At 41.2% G+C, this 14,261-nt stretch overlaps 1 protein-coding gene across 2 annotated transcripts; it reads right to left on the bottom strand.

Annotated features, from left to right (window-relative positions):
* Window positions 1-313: 313 nt before the first annotated feature.
* LOC120023599 (histone deacetylase 1) lies at window positions 314-14,149 on the bottom strand. 2 transcript variants are annotated; one of them, XM_038967638.1, is made up of 13 exons: window positions 14,024-14,149; window positions 13,217-13,329; window positions 12,972-13,089; window positions 12,730-12,804; window positions 8,874-9,012; window positions 8,580-8,721; window positions 4,743-4,835; window positions 4,379-4,628; window positions 4,100-4,208; window positions 2,764-2,894; window positions 1,392-1,580; window positions 1,246-1,300; window positions 314-1,158 (listed from the first exon to the last, which is right to left on the bottom strand). In XM_038967638.1, exons 1-13 carry the CDS (start codon window positions 14,073-14,075, stop codon window positions 1,131-1,133), a joined length of 1,494 nt encoding a protein of 497 aa, XP_038823566.1. In that variant the 5' UTR covers window positions 14,076-14,149; the 3' UTR covers window positions 314-1,130. The 2 variants fall into 2 exon arrangements, with proteins under 2 accessions (XP_038823566.1, XP_038823567.1); XM_038967639.1 differs by having other exon boundaries at window positions 1,440-1,580.
* Between the last annotated feature and the right edge of the window lie 112 nt (window positions 14,150-14,261).

Genomic DNA, 14,261 nt, shown 5'->3' with positions numbered 1-14,261 from the left:
CGTTCGCCGTAAAGCCTTTTTGAAATCTGACATGGTGGATGGATTAACAAGTTAAGCTTTATTTTTATGTATTACACTTGTGATTTCATGAAATTTAAATATTTATAGTAATTTTATTTAAATTTGGATGCCATTTCACCGGATGTTGTCAAATCGATCCCGCTAAAGGGATTTGATCCCTAAGAGGTTTAACTTAAACTTCTCTGCCATGTAAAATGAGCAACAGCCATGCTGATAACTAGCAAACTGCACCTGAAGATGTTTTTGAATTAACAATATAACATTCAAGCATATTTCTGTAGATGAAGACTAGTAGATTTATAGCATTGTTTTTATTGGTTTCTAAAAGTAGTCAGATTGTGTGGTCCTTCATATTTGTATGAAGTTCACAAGCACTCCCCCCAAAAAAATCAATTTTTGCAGAATAAAATCACATATCCACACAACACTGAATGTGTCCATTTTTGCTTGGCTAACTTTACTAACGTGTTGTGGCATTACCAAAATACCTTTGAACATCCCGTTCCAAGTGAAATCTAGGAACACTGTTTTCATTGAAATGCGGGGATGACATGGGTCCTAAACGGTACTAAACTAAACTACAATACATGGATGGAAGTCCTTCACAATTGTTTTGTCACATACTGTAGGAGCAGTATTCTATATTGTTAATCTGGGTAATACAGAATGAATACATCTTTGAGAAGTGGACCTAATTGTCATAACTACATTTCCAAAGGCACATGACAACAGTGGGACTAAATACACAAGTGGATTAAATAAATTAAATCCAAAAGATATAAAAAGCATAATAGTTCGTGCTAGGCCTTTAATATAGACTACAGAAATGTTTGCGTAAGAAGCGGTTTTCATAGGATAAAAAGATTCTAAACAAAATGGGCCTAAGCATACAGAACAGTACTTACAAATAAATCACTCCATTTGAATTTCAGTCCTTGAACAGAAACATTTATATGTTCTAGAAAAGACATTTAGCCCATTCCAATTTGAAGGAGCAGGATCTGTCATTAAAATGTATAGTCCTTTAGGGATATTTGTAGCAGCCAGTAAAGGTAACTGCTCTGAAAAACAGAACCGGTACGATCGCTTTAAAGAGAGCTAGGAGCTCCTCACGGTGTCTTGGACTCCTCTTTTGGCCTGTTGGATAAACAGGGAAAATGACTTAGTCATCATTAAATTAGTTTGTAAAAAATCTGATACAACAAGTTTGAAATGTTTGCTCACCCCTTTGTGGATGTGTCCATTTTCTCCTCATCTGGCACCTTTTCTTCTTTTACTTCTATAATAACAAAGCAGCAACAAATAATCATCCTCACATGTTCAATGGGACGTGGTACGTCTGATATAGAACGAAGTAATGATTTTGATACCTTTCTTCTCATCAGCTTTCTTTTCGTCACCTGCTTTCTTCTCCTCACCCTCTTTGTCTTCCTCAGTCTTGGTCCTCTTGGCCTTCTTGAAGCTGGCTGCATTTCTGCGTCCGCCCCCTTGACCCTCAGCCTCATCCTCAGAGTCCGAGAACTCCTCGTCACATGCTATCCTCTTATCGTGGGCACGGACTGCACAAAAGCAGAAGACAGGAGTATAAGCATCCGTGTGTGACATTACACACACCGGGCAGATTACATGTTTATAGTTTGTGAGTATCATACGTAAAGTGTTGGTCCCATGTTTCATGAGATGAAATATCACATTTTCCATACGCACAGTGTATTTCTCATAGATTTTGTGCACAAATGTGTTTCTCCCTTCCCTGTTAGTGAGCATTTCTCCTTTGCCAAGATAATGCCTCCACCCGACAGGTGTGGCATATCAACAAGCTGATTAAACAGCATGATCATTACACAGGTGCACCTTGTGCTGGGGACAAAGCCCCACTAAAACACGCAATTGAGTCAACACAATGACACGTCAAGTTGAAGGTGCATGCAATTGGCATGCTGACTGCAGGAATGTCCACAAGACTTTGCCAGGGAATGGAATGTTCATTTTTCTACTAAGCCGCCGCTAACGTCGTTTTAGAGAATTTGGTAGTACGTCCAACTGGCCTCACCACATGCCGATGTCAACATTGTGAACAGAGTGTCCCATGGTGGCGGTGGGGTTATAGTATGGGCAGGCTACAGACAATTACAGAACTGCAATTTGAATGCACAGAGCTACCGTGACGAGATCCTGATCATTGTCGTGCCATTCATCCCCCGTCATCACCTCATGTTTCAGCATGATACACGGCCCCATGTCACAAGGATCTGTACACAATTCCTGGAAGCTGAAAATGTCACACATTGAGCATGTTTGGGATGCTCTGGGTCAACCGGTACAACAGCCTGTTCCTACCAATATTCAGCAACTTCGCACAGCCATTGAAGAGGTGTGGGACAACATTTGATTGGCCACAATCAACAGCCTGATCAACTCTATGTGAAGGAGATTTTTCACAATACATGAGGGAAATGGTGGTCACACCAGATACTGACTGGTTCTCTGATCCACGCCTCTACCTTTAAAAAAAACAAGATATGTGCCCAACAGATGCAAATCCGTATTCCCAGTCATGTGAAATCCATAAATTAGAGCCTAATGCATTTAATTCAATTGACGGACTTCCTTCTATGAAGTGTAAAATCTTTGAAATTGTTGCAAGCGTTTACATTTTTTATTTAGTGTATTTGCAAACTGGGCAAAGAACTTACGCAAGATGTGTTTGCAATGAATCATATCTCAATACAAATAACTTACTGGAGATGCGTTTGTTAGGGTCTTCCTCCTCCTCGTCTCCACTGTCCTCCTGCACAGCATCTTCTGGGATGGCCTGCATCTGAACACCCGGGGCATGGGGCAGCATGCGCAGGTTCTCAAACAGACGCTGCCTGAAGTGACACACATACAGGTGACATTAAACTAAATGACATCTCAACACAACTATAATAGTGCCAAAAATACACTCAATGACTCACATCAAGGATCACATGTATAACCTAAGTGCAGTAATATGACCTTTGGTAAGTGAAATTACCTGATTAACATAAATAACTACACAATCAAAGGTATGTGGACATCTCTTCAAATTAGTGGATTCGGCTATTTCAGCCACACCCGTTGCTGACAGGTGTATAAAATCAAGAACAGCAATGCAAGCTCCATAGACAAACATTGGCAGTAGAATGGCCTTCCTGAAGAGCTCAGTGACATTCAACGTGGCATCATCATAGGATGCCACGTCCCCAACAAGTCAGTTTGTCAAATTTCTGCCCTGCTAGTGCTTCCCCGGGCAACTAAGTGCCGTTATTGTGATGTGGAAATGTCTTGGAACAACAACGGCTCAGTCGCGAAGTGGTAGGCCACAAGCTCACAGAACCGGACCAGAGTCCTGAAGCGTGTAAAAATCTGCCCTTAGTTGCAACACTCACTACCGAGGTCCAAACTTCCTCTGTAAGCATCATCAGCACAAGAACAGTTCGTCGTGAGCTCAATGAAATGGGTTTCCATGGCCGAGCAGCTGCCCACAAGCCTAAGATCACCATGCACAATGCCAAGCGTCGTCTGGAGTGGTGTAAAGCTCACTGCCATTGGACTTTGGAGCAGTGGAAACGCGTTCTCTGGAGTGATGAAACACGCTTCATCTGGCAGTCCGAAGGACAAATCTGGGGTTGGCGGATGCCAGGAGAACGCTACCTGCCCCAATTCATAGTGCCAACTGTAAAGTTTGGTGGAGGAATAATGGTCTGGGGCTGTTTTTCATGGTTTGGGCTAGGCCGTTTAGTTCCAGTGAAGGGAAATCTTAACGCTAAAGAATAAAATGACATTCTAGATGATTCTGTGCTTCCAACTTTGTGGCAACAGTTTGAGGAAGGCCCTTTCCTGTTTCAGCATGACAATGCCCCCGTGCACAAAGCGAGGTCCACAAAGAAATGGTTTGTCGAGATTGGCCATGTAGTGTAGCTTATATAACGGTTATATCTATCTATACTAAAAACCAAATCTAGAGACGTCACTTCATGACAGGAAAAAATATTTTTCTAATGATGTACAGTAGGACTAAAGAGCACAGTAAAAGGTGTGGTCAAGGACTCACTTGATCTTCTCCAGGTAGTCGTTGGTGTTCTGGTTGGTCATGTTAGAGGGGCTGATGTGCAGTTTGAAGTCCGGCCCAAAGTACTCAAAGTAATCATTGTATGGAAGCTCTGTGGAGAAATACGAATGTGTTATCAACACGGTGGGCAATGATGTCTGCTTTAGTGGAACCTATCCTTAAACACTCATGCTCCTCTGACCTGTCAAAAACAAACTGTAAAAGATAGTAACACTAGAAAGTAAAAATACACAAATCAAATGGTGCAGCAGGAGAGATCACCATTGGGTATGGCGCTGTCCAGGGCCACGGCTGTCTCATAGGTCCAGCAGCGGGCCACGTTCCGGATGGTGTAGCCTCCACCACCCAGCATTAGCAAGGGCAGGTTGAAGCTCTTCATGTACTCCACACACTTAGCATGGCCTTTGATGGTGAGGTTAAAGCAGCCAAGCCTGTCTCCTGAGAGGGAGTCGGCTCCACACTGAAGAACCACTGCACTAGGCTGGTACATCTCCATCACCTTAGCCATGATCTACACACAGATATAAAATTACAAGATATGGTTGGCTAAATGGAAACAGGGCAGTCTATTTGAGTTACAGGGAGGAAAGATGACACATTAAAGGCTTTTTTTTTTTTTACTTACAGGTTTGAATATGGCTTCGTAAGACTCGTCGTCTATACCATCTCTCAGAGGGTAATTCACAGCATAGTACTTGCCCTTCCCGGCGCCAATATCCTTGAGTAGAAATAACAGTCAGTCAACTACAAATGTGGACAGTTAATTGACCCTTAAGATGAATGAGAACATATATTTTACAGCAACAACCTGCGGAAGAGTTACAGGGGGGAGGAGACAAATCCACCAATAAAGCAAATGGGAAACTACAAACAGGCCATGAAATTCAAAGTATCCTTTGGATGCCATTTAATAAACAATGCCTGCCAATTCTCATCCACTGCCAATATCGGTAATATACTATTGCAATGCTTAAAAGCCAGATCAATGCCAGTGGGCTGGACAGACCATAATCTTGTGACCATAACCATGAACACCAAGGTACCAAAGAAACCCCCTAGGATTGTGGTCAAGAGAAATTTTACAACATTTAATCATGAGCTATTTGTAAATGATTTGGCTGCTGTACCCTGGGAGCTGATTTATCTAGAGGATGATTTAAATCACGCTACAGAATGTTTTATTGATTTGCTCACTGAGGTAATGGACCATCATGCCCCTATAAGAAAGAGTACAGTTGGTGCTCGTCCATCTCCATGGATTGATGAACTGGGTGAGGCTATTTCTCAAAGAAATATGGGCAAAGTCTTAACAGCCAAGTCAAAATTAGAAATTGATGAACAGAATTACGTAATTATGCAGTTAAATTGAATCGAAAGAAAGCTTTTACAACAATGCTTTTGATTGTAAAAATGATTCTAAAAAGGTATGGAACACAGTTAAGGGCTTACTTGGTACATCTCTCATCATACCCATCTAGTGTGGAGGTTGACGGGAGAATAATAACAAAACCAGCTGATATTGCCAATCATTTAGCAGATTTTTATTATACAAAGATTTTATTTACTGAGCAACAATATAAACATACATTCTCCCAAACAAGCTATTGTCCAATGGACATTATGAGCAACAAGATCTGCTCTTTTAGTCTGCAAACAGTCATTACCTGATGGTAAATCTACAGGTTATGGTCTCATGGACAATTTTTTACTTCGCTATGCTGCTCCACAGATAGCAGTTCCACTGAGATACATATTTAATTGGTCACTGGAAAAGGGGATGTTAGCAAATGTATGGATTAAACCGGAATGGCCGATTTAATTAGGACCGATTTCAAGTTTTCATAACAATCGGAAATCGGTATTTTTGGGCGCCAATTTGCCCCTTTTTTTTTTTAACACCTATATTTAACTAGGCAAGTCAGTTAAGAACACATTCTTATTTTCAATGACGGCCTAGGAACGTTCTGCCTTCAGGGGCAGAACGACAGATTTTTAACCTTGTCAGCTCGGGGGATCCAATCTTGCATCCTTACAGTTAACTAGTCCAATGCTCTAACACCTGATTACATTGCACTCCACGAGGAGCCTGCCTGTTACGTGAATGCAGTAAGCTAAGGTAAGTTGCTAGCTAGCATTAAACTTATCTTATAAAAAACAATCAATGACTGTCATTGCTCCAATGTGTACTTAACCATAAACATCAATGACTTTCTTAAAATCAATACACAAGTATATATTTTTTAAACCTGCATATTTAGCTAAAAGAAATCCAGGTTAGCAGGCAATATTAACTAGGTGAAATTGTGGCATTTCTCTTGCGTTCATTGCACGCAGAGTCAGGGTATATGCAACAGTTTGGGCCGCCTGGCTCTTTGCGAACTAATTTGCCAGAATTTTACGTAATTATGACATAACATTGAAGGTTGTGCAATGTAACAGGAATATTTAGACTCATGGATGCCACCCGTTATATAAAATACGGAACGGAATAAACGTTTTGTTTGAGGTGATAGTTTCCGGATTAGTCAAAGGTATATGGTTTAGAGAGAAATAGTCGACGTGTTATAATTCCTGTAATAACTTGCGGCTGAACTTGAAAGGGATTCCTTCGTTATTTTACGGTTCATGTCTTCCATAGAGAATGTCTTGATCTACTTCAAATAAGGTCTGTGTTTCGCGGAGGAGCAGACTGACAGGGGACCATGCAGACAAGCTCTGCTTTCTGCTCTACAACCTAAAACTTAACTGGGAATATTGAAGACCCATGAAAGCTGGTGGTTCGTTTTAACATATGTTCTCATGTTATTTGAGACTAAATTGATTTTATTTATGTATTATATTAAGTTAAGTGTTCATTCAGTATTGTTGCAATTGTCATTATTACAAAAATGTGTGATATATATAAATACATGTTTTTATTTAATTTTTTATAAATCTGCCGATTAAATCGGCATCTTTTTTCCTCCAATAATCGGTATTGAAAATTCATAATCGGTCGACCTCTAGTATGGAAGCATGCGAAACGGTGTCCTATTCCGAAAGACAGCAAAGAACCCGTTACTCCTGCCAATAGTCGACAAATTAGTCTACTCTCGACACTCAGTAAGATATGAGGGTATTGTGAGAAGACAAATATGGGAGTACATGGAAAAGAATGATCTGATTACAGCCAATCAGCTTGCTTCTCAAAACATTCCACTACATTGGTTGACATGACTGACCAGTGGCTCAATGCTATGGATAATGGCAAGTTTGTGGGTGTACTATTTTTAGATTTCAGTGCAGCATTTGATTTAGTGGATCATGAAATAATTGACAAAATTAATGCATTATGGTTTTAAGGAGGTAGCATTGAATTGGGTACAGTCATATCTAACTAACAGGAAACAGTACACCTTTATCAATGGTTCATTTTCTACCCCTCATGTGTTAAACTGTGGAATACCGCAGGGCAGCTGCCTTGGGCCACTTTATTTAATATATACCAACGACCTTCCCTATGCCTTAGCTGAAACTCAAGCTACTATATTTGCAGATGATACTACAATGTATGCAGCAAGACAATCGGTTCAACAGGTACAGCAAGCTTTACAAGGAGATTTGGAGAATATCAGGGAGTGGGTTTGCCAGAACAAACTTTTAAACACCAAGAAAACCAAAGTTATGTTGGTCTGTTCCACTAGGAAAAGGCCAAAACGGCATGGGATACAATTAAGTATGGGGGGAGTACAAATTGAAGTGGCAGAAACCAAACTATTGGGAGTGCAGCTAGACAACTGCTTATCATGGTTGTCTCAAATAACTAATCTATGTAACAACATTTATTAAAACAGCATGCATAATCAGAAGGATAGCTAAATATTTACCAGGAAATATTCTTAAGCAAATAACACAGGCATTAATTGAGTCAGGTGAACCATTGTTCTGTGGTCTGGGGAAATGCATCAAGTGAAGTTAGGAGGCTGCAGATTGCACAGAACAAAGCAGCAAGGATTGTTTTAAGGTGGAGATATTGTTTTTCTGTTGCGGTCATGCACAATGTTCTTGGTTGGTCATCAATCGACAAGATAATTGGAAAAAACATGCTTATTTAATTTAATAAAATACATAATTTAACACGACCAAGTTCTATTCACAACGGTATTCAGTTCGTAAGAGACAGACATTCCGTAAATACTAGGAAAAGATTGTCCACCATCTATGCGTTATCCAGACAGAAAAGAGAAATAGGCAAAAGAACATTTCGATATAAAGCAATAAAATTGAATAAATTAACTGATACATAAATGTTGTGGGACTATAGTAGATGAAGCAATATTTTTTAGATTGAGTTTATTGGGTCATTATATTATGTATGTTTGTAATAGTGTGTTATATGTGAAAGTGTTCGTATTATAAAGTTTAAGGACTCTTAGAAGATTAGTCCAAATGGAGACTAAAAGAGATCAAATATCAAACTCACCCTCAGGTCTCCGGTGCCGGGGAAGTACTCTCCATACTTGTGGAAGGATACGGTCATGACCCTGTCTGTGGTGTAAAACGCCTCCTCCACTCCATCTCCATGGTGGATATCAATGTCTATGTACAGGACTCTCTGGTGGTATCTGGGGGAGAGAAGATTCAGCATCAACAGAATGAATGATACTTTAAATGTGGTGTACCTATGGGGTCCCAATGTGAAGTTACTATTTAATTCAGTAGGCTACAATATTTCCTACGTAAACTTGATTAAGTGCTGTGGGCCTGTTTGACTCACTTCAGTAACTCCAGAATGGCGAGCACAATGTCATTTACATAGCAGAAACCTGACGCCTCAGACTTCTTGGCGTGATGGAGGCCTCCAGCCCAGTTAATGGCAATGTCTGTCTGCTGTTTGTTCAGCTTCACAGCTCCAGCTAAAAACACAGGACAAGAAGTCAATCGGAGAATCAATGGCTATATTGTGTTTTGTCAATTACAGGAAGACGACAAGTAAGCCAGAAAAATATTCCATCTATCCAGGCAAAATGTGTCATCCAACGGGGTAGCCTACACATCAGGGTTTCCGGTGAGAAAATGGGAATATTTTAATTTAAAAATCGGCCATTTGAGAAATTTAATTAGACCCATATGTAACCAATTAAGGTATCCACTCAGTGCTCAAAATGACAAATCATATTAGATTATGGTAATTCATCTTAACATGCAACTCCTGTAATGAAGCAGCCAAGAAAAATGTTAAAATCATTTGCCAAAATGCAATTTGCAGGAAAACACCACACCTGAGAGCAGCTCCATAAGTAAAATTAGAAAGAGGGCGAATCTAAAGATGCGCCAGCTAGGATGGGTTGCTAATGACTAGAATTGTGCCTGAAAACCAATAGAACAGGAGAGAAACGGCATAGCGGTGGGTCCAATAGGGAAGTTAATTGAAATAAACTTGACAAATCATAGTTACTCCTGTCTATACAGAAATAAATAAAATACTTCACCAGAAAGCTTGGGGAAGGAATAGGCAAGTGTGGCAATAGGCCAAGCTGATTGAGTTGCAGCTGTTGGTGAAAAGCATCTACAATGTGTGAAAATAATGCGTCTTGAGTAAGTTGAGACAAGGGGAGGGGTGTGTGGCAAAGACACAGGAGTCTCTCTACCGAATGGCTCAGCTGTCCTCCGCCAATTCATTGTTTTATTGTGTGAAATGTTCACCCTTTGATTTTTATTAAATCAATTCTCCATTACATGTCACCAGTAGAAAATGTAACGTTATTCCCCGTCACTTGGTTACATTAATTTGTTACTGCATTGTATTAAAACTAGTGAGAAACACGTTTGGGTTCATTTCATAACCATCATTTACAAGACTTGTCAATGTTTTCATTGTCTTTTGTTTGGAGTGCTCCATGTGCGCAGTGAGTATGTGTCTGGTTTCTGTCTTGATAATGTTGAGGGAGCGTGCGCACCCGAGTACCTGGCCTGCTGCGCAGAAATGTAGGAAAGTGCCCATTTGGGGATGTGTGTCTTAACTCACTACTACATCCACCACTAATAAGTGAAGCTTCTAAGTCATTTTCTTTACCACACAGTAAATTTAGATTTTTTTTTTTTTTAAAGACTGATATATTTATTTTTAAAAAGTATTCCTTTTTTCAGAACCCTATCTTAATTTGTAAAAAAAGAAAAGAACCTCACAGATCTTCACTGTAAAGGGTTTAAACACTGTTTCCCATGCTTGTTCAATGAACCATAAACAATTAATGAACATGCATTTGTGGAACTGTCAATAAGACACCAACAGCTTAGACGGTAGGCAATTAAGGTTCAGTTATGAAAGCTTAGGACACTAAAATACACCAAAAGAAAGATGTGGCCAGGGTCCCTGCTTATCTGCGTGAACGTACCCTAGGCATGCTGCAAGAAGGAATGAGGACTGCAGATGTGGCCAGGGCAATAAATAGCAATGTCCGTACTGTGAGATGCTTAAGACAGCGCTACAGGGAGACAGGACGGACAGCTGATCATCCACACAGTGGCAGACCACGTGTAACACCTGCACTAGGAATGAGCGTTACACCGAGGCCTGTACTGTGGAGCGGGATCGATTTGGAGGTGGAGGGTCCGTCACGATCTGGGGCAGTGTGTCACAGCATCATCGGACTGAGCTTGTTGTCATTGCAGGCAATCTCAACGCTGTGCGTTACAGGGAAGACACCCTCCTCCCTCATGTGGTACCCTTCCTGCAGGCTCATCCTGACATGACCCTGCAGCATGACAATGCCACCAGCCATACTGCTCGTGATTTCCCGCAAGACAGGCATGTCAGTGTTCTGCCATGGCCAGCAAAGAGCCCGGATCTCAATCCCATTGAGCACGTCTGGGACCTGTTGGATCGGAGGTTGAGGGCTAGGGCCATTCCCCCCAGAAAAGTCTGGGAACTTGGCCAGCAAAGAGCCCGGATCTCAATCCCATTGAGCACGTCTGGGACCTGTTGGATCGGAGGTTGAGGGCTAGGGCCATTCCCCCCAGAAAAGTCTGGGAACTTGCAGGTGTCTTGGTGGAAAAGTAGGGTAACATCCCACAGCAAGAACTGCCAAATCTGGTGCAGTCCATAAGGGCCAGCAAAGAGCCCGGATCTCAATCCCATTGAGCACGTCTGGGACCTGTTGGATCGGAGGTTGAGGGCTAGGGCCATTCCCCCCAGAAAAGCCTGGGAACTTGCAGGTGTCTTGGTGGAAAAGTAGGGTAACATCCCACAGCAAGAACTGCCAAATCTGGTGCAGTCCATAAGGAAGAGATGCACTGCAGTACTTAATGCAGCTGATGGCCACACCAGATGCTGACTGTTACTTTTGATTTTGTGTGGTGTGGTGCGTGTGTAACCTTTAACTTGGCAAGTCAGTTAAGAACAAATTCATATTTACATTGACGGCCTACCCCGTACGACGCTGGGCCAATTGTGTGCCGCCCTATGGGACTCCCAATAACGGCCTGATGTGATACTGCCTGGATTCGAACCAGGGACTGTAGTGACGGCTCTTGCACTGAGATGCAGTGCCTTAGACCGCTACGCCCATGTGTGTGTTAACTGTACTAGAATGCTTAAAAGGCCTCAAATTGTAAATACTGGTTATCAGTATCAGGGTTTTTTTGGCAAGGAAAATATTGGATATCGGTCAGAAATGTCATATCGGTGCATCACTAGTTCAACCCGCTCCTTTCTTTAGCCACCAATGGATCACAGTGTATCAATGTGTCCATATAGCAGAGGCGGGTGATCTCGCATTAGTTTAATTGATACTCTTAAAATTTTAGCATTTTAATTCAGACTTTTCTGATTAACCACCTGACAATGCTTTGAGAAACTTCGTTATTGAAATTAAACAGTTCCACGAAAATGTGCATGTGAAAATCATTACTGGCACACAGATCGGTAGGATAAACTGGAAGCTTCCCCCAACTTGAAACCCACACACCATCTATGATGTCTTTATAAAATAATTGCCTCCATGTTGTCATGGTCAGATTCTGGCTACTTTGAAGTAAGGTAAGACATGCCTCATAATATGAAATAAAACATTTAGTTTTCAAACAATTAAGTATGTTTTTAAAATGCATACTGCCTCCAGCTCACATTGTAAAGTGGTGGGTAACATCCTGTTGCCTGCACTTGAATGGGAGGCCTGCTTCAATTACCAGGTGAGAAATCAAATTTAAAAAAAATAAACCTTTTAAATCATGCACCAAAACTGTTAACATGCAATTGCATTTATAATTGTTGCACAATGAATGGGGTTTATAAAACGCATGTGTAAGTCCAGCAGTAAGTGGCTGAGGAGCTGCAGCACAAAGGCTCTGTATGCTGTGCGCGCCTGTGATAGAGAAATAAAGATACATGACTAACAAAAATACACCCGCCAATGTAATTCCACTTAAGTATGCATATTAACCTATAGACCGATAAGCAAATGGTCATATGCATTGCCATCAATGATTAAAAGCATTATTTTGCAAAGGGATATTTTTTGGTCAGCAACAGTATTATTCAAAAATCGGCTTTTAATTTTTTTGGGGCCCAAAAGCCGGTACTTGCGCCTAACAGAAACTCCGCTACACGTGAATATGACAGATTAACTTACCAACAGAGCCTCCTGTTGAGAGCTGGCAGAACTCAAACAGGCCATCAAACACAGGGCAATCCTCTCCAACGTTAACTGTGTGGGAATTGCAGAAAATGTGTTAATTTACAATCCATGACAGCAGCAAAAACAATGACAAAGCTTTACTAGATGCTTTTCCCCCCAAAAATGTGTGACTTTTCATGGACTACATCTAAAATGTATAGTTATATTGAGACATGACATCTCTGCCCCAAACTCACATCTCTGCATCTGTTTGCTGTACTCTGACATGTTGTCCGGCCGAATGGAACGCAGGAACTTGATGTAGTCGTCACTGTGGTACTTGGTCATCTCCTCTCCATTGGCTTTGTGAGGTCGCTGTACAGAGACATGGAGAAGACCAATTACTGACACCTTAAAAACCAGGCACTACATTTTCCAATTGGGAACTATTGAGTTGCAGGCTTTCTGCTGCGCTTACAAATCTTTAAGGTTTTCAACATACATATATCTCCATCTTTCTGTAGAGACCATAGTTCAGCAAGAGGTTGTGTGTCATGCGGATACGGTGTGGCTTCATGGGGTGGCCCTGGCCATAGTAGTAATTCCCAACATCACCTTTGAATGAAGAGAGGAAAATAGTGAACATAAGCAGACATACAATTAATGCATCATCCTAGCTTGTTGTTCAGTACAGCATAGTCTGGCTAACGTTAGATTGCAAACCTTTAAAGGCAACATTGCAATAAAACTTTTGCGTTGATTAATAGTAACAATTCGGACCACAACATATGCACAGCCGCAGACAATGGACGGCCACTAACGTGCAAACAATCTGGCCAATGCAACGGAACTGAGTGCATTTTTTATAGAGACTCGCCATGATGGTAGCAAGCTTAATGCGTCCAGGAAGTGAAATGGGTTAACGTTAGCTAATAGTAGCTAACGTTGCTAGCTATCTTAGTGGTTTGTGGATTCCAATGCTTGCATAGCTAGCTAATGGGTCCTGCCAATGTGTTCTCCCTTTGTCCAAGCTATCTAACTAGGTAGCAAGCTAATCGACGACGTGGACAAGTAACTTGACGTTACTACACATTGGATGATAATGTGGAATTAGTGAACATTTTCTGAACGATCAATTTAACTTACAGAATTTGAAAATGCCTCGCTCTTGCACAAAGGGAATCTGCACGTTTGCACATCGGAGCTAGATAACGTTAGCTGGCTAATCTGACCACAAATTGAACCATTTGCACCACTCTAACAAAGCACATTGTACAATTAGTCAATGTATAGGCAAATCAGTACTTACCATCATAATAGTAGCAAACTTTTTTCTTTGTTCCTTGAGAAGTCAGCGCCATTTTACCTTATTTTACAGCACAGACTACAATTAGCGAAAAGCGGCAGCTGTACTTCGGAAAACGGATGGATACAATCGGATAATTTGTAGAACGTCACTTGAACCAATCAAGTAGTAGTTTACAATGTCGAGGGGCGTTGCAAACAGATCCCGCCACAATAAGCACTGTTTTGGATTCCGGGTTGGG

The sequence above is a fragment of the Salvelinus namaycush genome, chromosome 28 (genome assembly GCF_016432855.1).
Source record: "Salvelinus namaycush isolate Seneca chromosome 28, SaNama_1.0, whole genome shotgun sequence".
Taxonomy (NCBI): domain Eukaryota; kingdom Metazoa; phylum Chordata; class Actinopteri; order Salmoniformes; family Salmonidae; genus Salvelinus; species Salvelinus namaycush.
The sequence above is the reverse complement of the archived record's forward strand: the minus strand, read 5'-3'. Positions and strand labels throughout refer to the sequence as shown.

Bases quoted from the DNA above. Each gene is read 5' to 3' on its own strand.
- LOC120023599 (XM_038967638.1), bottom strand. From the start codon at position 14,075: ATGGCGCTGACTTCTCAAGGAACAAAGAAAAAAGTTTGCTACTATTAT. The intron at 13,090-13,216 runs GTATGTTGAAAA...GTCTCTGTACAG, and splicing joins ACAGAAAGATGGAGATATAT to CGACCTCACAAAGCCAATGG. The intron at 4,629-4,742 runs GTAAGTAAAAAA...ATCTGTGTGTAG, and splicing joins ACGAAGCCATATTCAAACCT to ATCATGGCTAAGGTGATGGA.